Source organism: Pundamilia nyererei, unplaced genomic scaffold (genome assembly GCF_000239375.1).
Source record: "Pundamilia nyererei isolate P.nyererei 1_Seehausen unplaced genomic scaffold, PunNye1.0 scaffold00201, whole genome shotgun sequence".
NCBI lineage: Eukaryota > Metazoa > Chordata > Actinopteri > Cichliformes > Cichlidae > Pundamilia > Pundamilia nyererei.
In genome coordinates, this window is record NW_005187602.1 from 127,029 (window position 1) to 138,332 (window position 11,304).

An 11,304-nucleotide genomic window follows, 5' to 3' on the forward strand; every position below is an offset into this window, starting at 1 on the left:
CACCATTGTTTTTCTTGTGACATTACTTAACATTACTGTCAAGTGTTCTCTGTCTGTGAGGTGCCCACACTTGAAAAAGACCAGACTTTGAATTTCACTCACTTTATTTTGACCAGCTAGTTAGATAGCTGATAGGTAGATAGATGGATAGGTAGATGGATAGGTAGGTAGGTAGGTAGGTAGGTAGATGGATAGGTGAAAAACCGATAACCCATCTAGCTCAAAGTCTTCCTCACAGTGGAAAGTGGATTGTGCTTTGTTTGCTGTCCTCTCAGTATGTTGCACCCAGGTCAAATGACTGCTGCATGCATTTTAAGGTCTACTAGGCACGCCAGCCCTTGATTGCTCTAATTCAGCTCACCTGGCGGAGCAGCTCGCACCAGGCCGCGCTTAGTTGTAGATTGCACAAGGTCTAATTAGCGGCCACGCGCAAGCAGCAGCACAGAGCAGGTAGTGAGCAGGAGGAGGAAGAGAGGAGTAACAGCCACACAGACCTACTAGGTCAGCGCGACAATTACATTACTTGCGACAATAATAAGTTTGATGTGTCACATGGCCCTCTTCCTATTGAAAAAACAAAAGTTGTATCCAAGATCGCCAACGTCTAAATGGCCACCATGGTCACCACCCATCTTGAGGAGTTTGCCCCCTCACATATACTAATGTGCCACAAACAGGAATTTAATATCACCAAGCATTCCCATTTTATTACGGTGTATCCATATAAATGGCCCACCCTGTATTCAGAAAATATATAAAACATATCATATTTTTGTTTTTAATAAATTTGCAGGAATTTCACACAAAATTTTTTCACTTCATCATTATGGGCTATTATGTGTAAAATTTTGAGGTGAAAAATAAATAAATAAATTTAATCTCTTTTGGAATAAGGGTGTAACATGACACAATGTGGAACAAAAGAAGTGCTGTCAACGCTTTCTGGATGCACTTGCAAAGGTCCCTGTCATAAAACAGATGTTACAGAACAATTCCTCTGCTTTTCCAGCTCTTGAAAATTTCAGAAAAGCTGTTTTTATAAACTGGCATTAAGCGAGTACCAATATGTCTTCAGAGTAAACACATCAGTGTAACTGTAATGAAACGTGTAGAAGATATATCAAATGCAATGGTACTCACAAAGAAACACTTTGTGTATTTTTTGCCTTTTAAAAAGGCTTTTGATACTACAGGTCTTACATTAATGATGAACAATTTAGTAGAGTTGGATGTCTCGAGACCAAGACCGGTCTCGAGACATCCAACTCTACATCCGGTCTCAAGGCCACTTTATGTGGTCTTTGTCTTGTCTTAGTTTGACGGACTTTGGTCTTGGTCTTGTCTTGGTCTCGCTGTCTCGGTCTTGCAGCCTCAGATCGACATAGTGGTTGGGAGATTTGGAGTCAACAGTATCCATGACACACAACGTTATGTTTGTTAATGTGTTGTGCGCAAAAGCATCAGCTCTAAGCGCCGTGCTTAGAGAGTGCTTTGTAGTGAGTAAGAAGAGTCGACTCCCATTGAGCGAGAGCCAGCTCCTCACTTAATTTCCTTTCACTGCTCAGCTCTCACACAGTGGCTCAGCTATGCTCCAATCCCTCCAGATTGCAGCCAATCACATGCGAGGATATAGGATAATATCATTATGTGAAAAACAGAGAGGGTGAGAGACGCGACAGTCAAGTGGAGCGTGCGTCTGTCCTCTCAGTAAGTGAGTGAGACAGTAGACAGTGGTGAGGAGGGCTGTGCGAGTGCATCGCAAAAACACATAAATATGCCTGACACCCGTAGACGAAGCAGCATCTGGCTGCAGTTTAAAGACTTTTTTGTCTCGGTCTCGTCTTGGTCTCGATACCCTCTGGTCTTGGTTTTGGCAATCTTGACTACAAGTCTACAATTTAGCAATGTTGCCCATCTGCAAATAAAACTAATTTAGATTGTTCTGGGCAAAGCGTGTTCGCCTCAGTAATAACCACCATTTTGACTGAGCAGCCTAAATTAGTGACTCAAAAATCCACAGACCAGAGAAGGGGGTGTGAGGGGAAGAGTGGTGGCCTTATTAACCAAACTGATACAGTATAGGCACAATGTCCATGATTTTTTTAAAGATTTGATTATTTGACTTGATTTATAACCATGCTTTACTAATATAACTTGAAGGTAAATGTAAACATTCCACAGATTACTGCTGTAACACCTCACAGTATAAGTGTACCATATGTGAAGAGCTGCACTTAATGAAACTTACCATTTCATTGCTCATCTTTGAAAACATTTCCAGTTTTGATAAAAAAAGAGGAAGACAAAAATACAAGAAGAAAAATGTCCTTACCCTGTAATAATCTGTGCTGTAAATGTCTCTGGACATGCCAAAATCTCCTATTTTGACCAGAAGACCATTCCCCACCAAGCAGTTCCTGGTTGCCAGATCACGATGCACAAAGTGTTGAGATGCCAAGTAGATCATCCCAGCTGCAATTTGGCTGGCTATATGAAGCATCTGGGACAGACCGAGTTCACCACTCGTCTGCAAAGGCTGTCCATCCACTAGGATCATGGCATCTGGCCCATGGGCTCTGATGAGAAAATCATCAGAGGGTTGCACTGTTAGAAATGCAGGACATTCAGGACAATTTTAATGCAAGACGGTTCGACTTAAAAAACGTAATCTTCTGCACAGAAAACGGAATGAGGCCTACGAAGAAAAGAACACACAGACAAACATGGTGGAGGTTCTAAGGTGTTTTGGGGATGTTTTGCTGCTTCTGGCAGTGGATGCCTTGACTGTGTGCAAGGCATCACTAAATCTGAAGACTACCAAAAAATTTTGGAAGTCAATGTAGGGCCCAGTGCCAGAAAGCTGGGTCTGCATTAGAGGTCATAGGTGTTCCAGCAACACAGTGACCCCAAACATCTCTCAAAGCACTCAGAAATGGTTGAAGACAAAGTGCTGGAGAGTTCTGAAGTGGCCAGCAATGAGTCCGGATCTAGATCCAATTGAACACTTATGGAGAGATCTCAAAACTGCTGTTGGGAGAAGGTGCCCTTCAAATCTGAGGGGCCTTGAGCAGTTTGCAAATGCAGAATGGTCTAAAATTCCAGTTGAGAGGTGTAAAAAGCTTGTTGATGGTCATAGGAAGTGAATGATTGCAGTACCAAAAGAGAGTGCAACCAAATATTAAGTTGAAGGTGCCAATGATTTTGTCCAGCCCAGTTTTTGCATTTTGTGGGAAAAGCTGTCAAATTCAAGTTTGTTTATGTTGATCCACTGCACATAAAGGAAATAAAGATGTGTACACCAAAACAAATGTAATTGTAACAATTTTATGGGAGAAATTGTGCATTTTTTGGAAAACTTCCAGGGGTGCCGATCATTTTGGCCATAACTGTATTTATAGATGGAAGTGTAATGGCTGCAATTATCTCCGTGAGTCTTTATTATATGGCGTGCTACTGGGAAAAGCCAGTTCTAACCTTTGAGTCCATACTCTTTTATGAGTCTTGCTTAGGTTGTGGAAGAGGTTTGTTGGGTTAATGTCTGTAGGACTTGTTTGCTGCGTAATTTGTTCAATACAGTTTCCTGCTTAGTGTCAGACTTTCCATAATAAACCATGTCCATGCTACAGAGGTAGCCCCTCGTTTAGGAAGTTCTTTGGTGACTGTCAGTTTTGGCCGGCGGTCATAGGTTCTGTCCAATAATATGACACGAGACTGGAGTAAAAGACATCCATGGATTGGCACTTTATTAAAGAAGGAGCATGATAACAGCACAAACACTAACTACAACTAAACAAAATGGCTTCCTTTTATACTCTACCTTTTCAGGTGAGCATCTGGAATAGCCCAAGTATGGGGGTTAACTAATTAAAATGAACACATAACCCTCCACACAAACAAACATACAATAACATTAAAGCACATCACAAACATATACATATTTCCAACACATACTATAAACAAACCAATAACATAAGCTTCACCCATTTCTATCTAAATTAAAACCCTCTTTATCCATACTCCCTAACCTGGCACACTGGTCTGCTCCAAGAGCTCTTAAACAGGTGATTGAGCCGCTTTCACTCTTTTGCTCCACATCCTGCAAGAAGCAACTAGGACAGGTGAGTACCTTTACAAGTTCTCATTTCACATATGTTTAGGTTATTGATAAATGATTAACTGCAAACAGCTCTAACTTTGGCTCTTCTCCGACACAGGTAGGATGGCCAGTCCCACTGTCTCTTTTCTGTTACAAGCTGTCAATTTAATTGTGTATCAAATAACCTAATAAAAAGACTCCAAAAGAACTAATGTGTTTTCTTTATTACCCTATTTTAAATTCCCAATCCAACAATTTATTATTATCAATACCAACCAGGTAATGGAACCCCTGGTCTCCATTACAGTGACCATTACTGTTATCTAAAGCAATGAAAAATGTTGACAGTAAACAGTGTGTTTTGCAACACCACGAAATAAATAATAGAGTATAATATGAAACAATAGATGTTTTAATATTGTCATCATATCTCTCACAGACACACATTAGTGAATAGCACTGTTACAAGTAGAATCTACTGGTAAAACTGTCATCAAAACCCTGTAGAAGAAGAAAGACACACCTGCTGCTTTAATGCTTGACTTACCTGAGAAACTTATTGAGATCTCCGTGCTTCATGTACTCAAAGACCATGATGAGAGGGTCTCCATCCACACACACTCCGTAGAACTTCACTATGTGCTCGTGTTGAAGGTTAGTGAGGAGCTCAGCCTCACGCTGGAAATCCTTTCTGGCTGCAAGTGTGGGATCCTTCAGCGTCTGGGAGATTCAGAGAGTATTCTGTTGTCATACAATGGTATCACAGCACAAATGTTACACTCGGATAGCTCGGATAGCTATGGTAACAGTCCTCCCTCATGTGTATATCCATAAGCTTTTCAAAGCAAGGGAGTTATATGCACTCGTGAACTTTTCAACAGAAACTTCATTAATTATTTACAGTAAATGATCCTTAAATTGGGCCAGATTCTGCCAGTATCTGACCACAAATGCCCGTTATTTTCTGTACTTAACACCGGTGAGTTGTCACACAGACTTCCATTTTTTGGCACCCTGTTAAGTGGCAGCCTGTTACAGCACTTCCCATTATTGTTGTTGCTGTGCTGTTTTAATGACTTTATCACCCGATAAGGTTGACCTTCCTTGCACAACTAAGTTGAGATAACTCATTGTTTTGCATCTCATGTCCTACAGCCTGGAGTAAGACTTGTAATTCTGAAGGAGCCACAGGGGAGACAGACCATGAAGTAAGTGGACAGCTAAGAAGAAATATAAACAGGATGTACCAGCTGTAATTGATGTAAAGTCCTTGGAAAATAGGGTGGACGAGCTAGGTAAGCTTATTAACAGAATAAAGGAAAACTGTGAATGCAGTTTGTAGTGTTTCATGGAGATGTGTTCACACTCACACTGGCTTTTTGAGTGGACAGGGATGATAACCTCAGTGTTAATGAGAAATGTGCAGAGACTGTGAAGGGTTATTGCCATTGCTCTTTGAACTCAGTTTGAATCAACACAGTGCTTAGATTCCTTCACTAATATATTTTAACTTCGACCAGATGCTTTTGGTAGTCATCACCAAGCTTCTGACATAATTCTGGCTGGATATTTGACCACAGTTCTTGGCAGAATTGGTAGAGTTGATTTAAATTGGTTGATTTCCTGCCACAGACCCAGCTTTTAAGAATGGGCCAGAAATATTTTAAAGAAGTCAGGGTTTTGGGTTGGGCAACATCAGAGGTCAAGTTAAAAGACACCGAAGAGAGTGTAGTAGTCTGACTCATCTGTGTAGATTCTGTCATCCAGGTCACAGTAAATGGTAAATGGACTGGTTCTTATATAGCGCTTTTCTACAAGTACACAATGTACAAGTACACAACCTGTACATTCACCCATTCACACCAGCACATTTTTCTAAGTGCTCTCTAAGTACCGTAATTGTCGGGCTATAAGCCGCTACTTTTTGCACAACCTTTGAACCCTGCGGCTTTTAGTCAGGTGCAGCTTTTCTATGGATTGTCCATGATTTTTGTCATATCCTAAGACGATTTGTTTTGTTTGTTCCGCTGTTGTACGGCACTACGTAGCCTGGCGGAAGGGCGTGTGATCAGACACACAGTATCGGGGTTCAAGAGTGGTATGTTGGTCACGTGTCCATCCGCCAGGCAACATAGTGCGAAAAACAAACTTCAAAGTAGCGCTACGCATTCAGCGGGAGTCGTGGATGACGAGCGGCGATAAACTTGCGAAAAGCAAGTTATGCTCAACTCCACCGGTGGAATCTGACAGCGTGGAAAAGTGTGAAAACATCCATGATCACCACCGAATTTCGAAGGGCTGGACTGCTGCATGATGGAGAGGAGGACACCGCCACGGCCCTTCTGAGGGTGTTCGACACTGACAACGAGGATTTGTTTGGTTTTGAAAGTGACAACGAAGGAAAGAAGCGGAGAGTGGATGACGTAGCCATCCTGAGCCTGTTCGTTTCCGACACTGGAGAAGAGGACTTTGGTGGTTTTAGTGCGCAGGAAGATGGTGGTGAATGACTGACTTTTCTTCTTGTTAAAGCTGTGTCACTGCACCTGAGCCTAAAAGGTAGTCCGGATCTATTTTTCTGGTGTGCTGTAGGTTATTGTTATGTACTACATTTGTTACTCATTTATGAAGCACAGTACATGTTTCGTACTTGTAATTACCGCTACTTGTACATATACCTAAAAAGTTATGAAAATATGTACCCATAACTTGTTTTTCAAAATATTAATAAAAGGGGTGTGTCTCCAAACAGCCATCTTTTTCCTGACAATTCCCTTTGTGCATATTCTCTTACATATGATAAGTCAACATTGAAACACCTGCGGCTTTTAGTCACGTGCGGCTAATGTATGTACAAAACAGGATTTTCCCCTGATTTTAGCTTGTGCGGCTAATATTCAGGTGCGCTTTGTAGTCCGGGGAAATATGGTAACATACACACACACATTCATACTCCGATGGATGCATCAGAGAGCAATTTGGGGTTAGTGTCTTGCCCAAGGATATTTGGCATGCAGACTGGGGAAGCCAGGGATCGAACCACCAACCTTCCGATCAGTAGATGACCAGCTCTACCACCTGAGCTAAAGCCTCTTTAGACAGTAGTCTGTTTCTATAATGCTCTGAGCACACACACACGCACGCGCACGCACACACACACGTACACACACACACACACGTACACACACACACACACGTACACACACGTTATATCTATGTAGCTTTACCTTTACAGCTACCAGCATCTTGTCCTTAGTGGGACTCAGGTTGTAACACTCAGCCAGGAACACCTTACCGAAGGCTCCCTCACCAAGCTCTCTTTTCAGAATTATGTCCCGTCGCTTAATATGCTGAACATCTGAAAAAGACAGAGATAAGGGGGAAATGAGTTTTCAGCCATTATTATTACTACAAAACAGCCACTCAAATGAAACCTCCCAAGTAACCTCCCGCTGCTTATGTTTGATTGCCACCTGTTGGCTACAATTTACATCATGAAGTTGAATAAAACTGCAAAACTTATGAATAGATCTACTTTAAACTAATCAAACAGAAAATTACTGACACTGTTCTCTGTGGATGATCTAAAATAGTTTTGGGTTTGTTTTTTTTACATGTGTTTTATGGATTTAAAAAAAGAAGAATTTTTTCATTTGAACACACTGTTTTGGGATTTAGCACAAGTGGATTTTATTTACAACAGATATTTTTCCTGCCTGTAGCAGTGAATGACACATTTTCAGAGACTAAAATGGGCTTCGATTACACCTTAATATTATATCTCAAATAGCGTATATTTATGCAAGGAATTATTTTAATATAAATGTATGTGATTATATGGCTGCTTGGTAATTAGTAATTAGTACAGTAATTAGTACAGTTACTGTCATTAAGGAGGAAGTTATCTAAGACACACACACACACACACACACACACACACACTGAAAACTGTTCCACCACTGGGTCACAATTAATGCCACTGTAATATACCATGGGACTCATCATCATTGAGTTTCTTACACACAGCTGCTACCACAGCTGAGGAAGGTGATGGCAGCAGAGTAAGTGCATATCATAATAATCATCGGAATAAAATGATAATAAAGGTAACATTGTTACATACACAATCAATGAGTTTCATGACTGAATAACACTTTGTGGAATTATTCAAAAACATCAGCATCAAGATTTTATTTAACAGTGAACCAGTTTATTGGCATTTGACCATTTAATGTCAGGGGTATAAGGCCTTTTGTGGCGTTTCTTGTCCCTGCCTCTAATGCTCAGAAATGTGTGAAGCTCTGCTCCACCAGAACCATATCAAGTGCAAAGCACAGTTTGCCTTAGTGAATCATTGTCAGATTCATTTAAATATTCTCCTCTCAAAATTTGTGTGTGTATGTGTGTGTGTGAGAGAGAATCTGAATACCTGCATCTGAACAGTTCCCTCATTTTCAAGGGGAAGCTATTCAGAGACAAATATATCAGACTAAATCCACCTCTATTTTAAGTCCATATTGATATTTTTTTAAGAGCACAGTAATCGAACTGTTAACAATAAGTACACAGTGGCTGCTGTGATTGCAGCCATTCCCCAACTCTCTGTGAGTGGTACTCATGGCGACTAATCAATGGTCTCCGATCAATGATCAGTGGTCTGATCAATGGTTGTTGATCAATGGTCATGACAATTTGGATATTAATGATCAAAGACCTGACCTCACAGCCCAATGTTCATTCAGTGGGCTGGTTTCAGTTATTGTGCAAATGTACTGTTTATAAGGTTGGGGGAAACTGCAGTCAGCTGAGACTGAAGAAGTCACTTGGATGACTGTCAAAGCGCACTTCTCTCACTGAAAACGTTTCGTCCAGATGAACAGAATCAAGCTTCTGGCATTTACTTACCTGGTTGATTGAGCATGCATCAACACATTAGTTATTATTAATCTCTGGTTCTATTTCACAGCATGTCTTTGTCCTCCCCTCGTCCCCAAATGGTCGCGCCAGATGGACTCACTTCCCTGAGCCTTGTTCTGCAACCAGTTCTTCCTGTTAAAAGGGACTTTTTCTATCCCCAAGTGCTTACTCATAGGGGGTCGTCTGATTGTTGGGTTTCCTCTGTCTTTACCTTACAATATAAAATACTCCAAGAGTGTTGTTGTGAATCGGTGCTATATAGGTAAAACTGAAGTGAATCGAATTGAAAACTGAATACATGTTTTCACTTACAGGTGGTAGGTTTGTTGCAGTTGTGGCCATGTCTGAAGTACTGTGGGTTCTCTATAACAGGAATTCTAGTCATTCCAATCACCACTGCAGCTGGTCCAGCATCCAGTGTACAGGGGCTAATGATCCCATGGTTAACATGATGAAGGGGACTGGCAGAGTCTTCCTCACCACTTATCACTGCCACCGGACCTACAAAGACACAGATGGAGTGTTTAGATTGGATGAATATCTCTATACAGTCAGTCACTAACTGTTTCTAAGTCTAGGACACTTCCTCAAATATTTCCTGTTATTATAAGAAGAGTCTCTGAAACAAAGGGATGTGATGCAAGGGTAAAAGCAGAGTTTCTTCATTGATTAAGTGTGACTTATCCTCCTGAGAACCGAGGAAAAAAAGTATCTTTCAGTTCAACGGTTTTTATGCGCTACAGAGGACATAATGAATAGGCTGTGTTTTAGGACGATATTGCTAACCTTAACAATCAGTCATAACAATCAATCAACAAACTAGAATCCAAACAGCTTGTACTTCAAAGCCAGTTCAAGATATACTTTATGTCACAAACATGAAAATATAAAAATAAGGCAAACATGAATTATATTGTTGTCTTAGTGACAGTAGTTGTTTAAAGTGCTTTAATTCTCTCTGTTGACAGTAGACTGTGGGATATTTAGTAGTGAGGACATTTCATAGTTGGACTTGCACAGGTGGCATCCTTTCACAGTATCATGGAAATTACTGAACTCCTGAGAGCGACCCATTCTTTCACAAATGTTTGCAAAAGCAGTCTGGATGCCAAGGTGCTTGGTTTTATACACCTGTGGCAGTGGAAGTTATTGGAACTTCTGAATTCAGTGATTCAGATGGGTGATTGAATAATTTTTTCAGTACTACAGCTTTGTCTTATCTGCCTTATTAGCAATCCTACTAAGTTGTCACACAAAGCTGGGCTGACCTGTTTACTCAGTAGGTCAGTCCAGAGTTTTTATGTATCTGTGCTGCCCAGAGGACTGTATTACGAAGCAGGATTTCACCTTATCTCTGTAACTTCAGGGTTAACCCTGGGTTTTCTGTACTATGAAGGTGGTTGATTACTTATCGAAGTACAATCTCCATAGTAACATGCACTGCAGATTCGAGATCAACTGATTTGAAATCACTACCTACTGACTTCAAATAATTTCAGCCTCATCTTCACTCAAATATTTGGATCTCTATCACAGATATCAGTGTAAACAATTACAATATAACAAATGACGCAGCTAGACTGCTGTATCATTTTTTGTTTTTTGTGATTAAGGTTTGGCTGTGAGTTCACTTCCTGACCTTTAAGAACATTTGAGTTCGAAACTGTTTATCCTTTATTAGATAATTTAGTCATAGTTGCCAAAAAAGGCTGTACGCTCACGAAAAAGTGAGTGTACAGCCACAGACGGACTATATAAAGATGGCTAAAGCACTCAGAGCCTTTTCACTGGCTTGGGTAGGAAACTCAGAGAAAACACTCAGTTGTCACAGCAACAAACTCATTGTGATGCTGGTTGCTGCTTTGTGCCTTGAATGTTGCAGCAGTGTTGACAAACTGCAAACATGACATTCTTTGAAGAAATGAACTGAATAAAAAAAAGAATGTATGAAAAAGAACCCTCTCAATACTATAAAGTTACAATTCATATATTTTGTAAGTTAAGAATTGTCCACCAACATGTTAAACCTAAATCTACATTTTATTATCTAAACCCTGAACTACAAATGCACCGAACTAAATAAATATATGCCTAATAGTTTTTCATAATTAATTTTCATATAGATTTTCTGCATGTAGTACAGCCTCGATTCAATTTCACTCCCAGAAGACCTACAGTGGGGCAAAGAAGTATATAGTCAGCCACCGATTGTGCAAGTTCCCCCACTTAAAATGATGACAGAGGTCAGTAATTTGCACCAGAGGTACACTTCAACTGTGAGAGACAGAATGTGG

The 11,304-nt window shown here is 40.5% G+C and overlaps 1 protein-coding gene across 1 annotated transcript in view; it reads right to left on the reverse strand.

Moving 5' to 3' along the window:
- LOC102215492 (NT-3 growth factor receptor-like) overlaps positions 1-11,304 on the reverse strand; it is an 80,150-nt gene that overhangs the window by 6,478 nt on the left and 62,368 nt on the right. Inside the window, exons 14-17 of the mRNA XM_005747609.1 lie at positions 9,323-9,511; positions 7,321-7,451; positions 4,644-4,816; positions 2,333-2,576 (exon numbers count right to left, since the gene is read on the reverse strand). Coding sequence (XP_005747666.1) covers positions 2,333-2,576; positions 4,644-4,816; positions 7,321-7,451; positions 9,323-9,511 — 737 coding nt within the window. The remainder of the gene's footprint in view (positions 1-2,332; positions 2,577-4,643; positions 4,817-7,320; positions 7,452-9,322; positions 9,512-11,304) is intronic.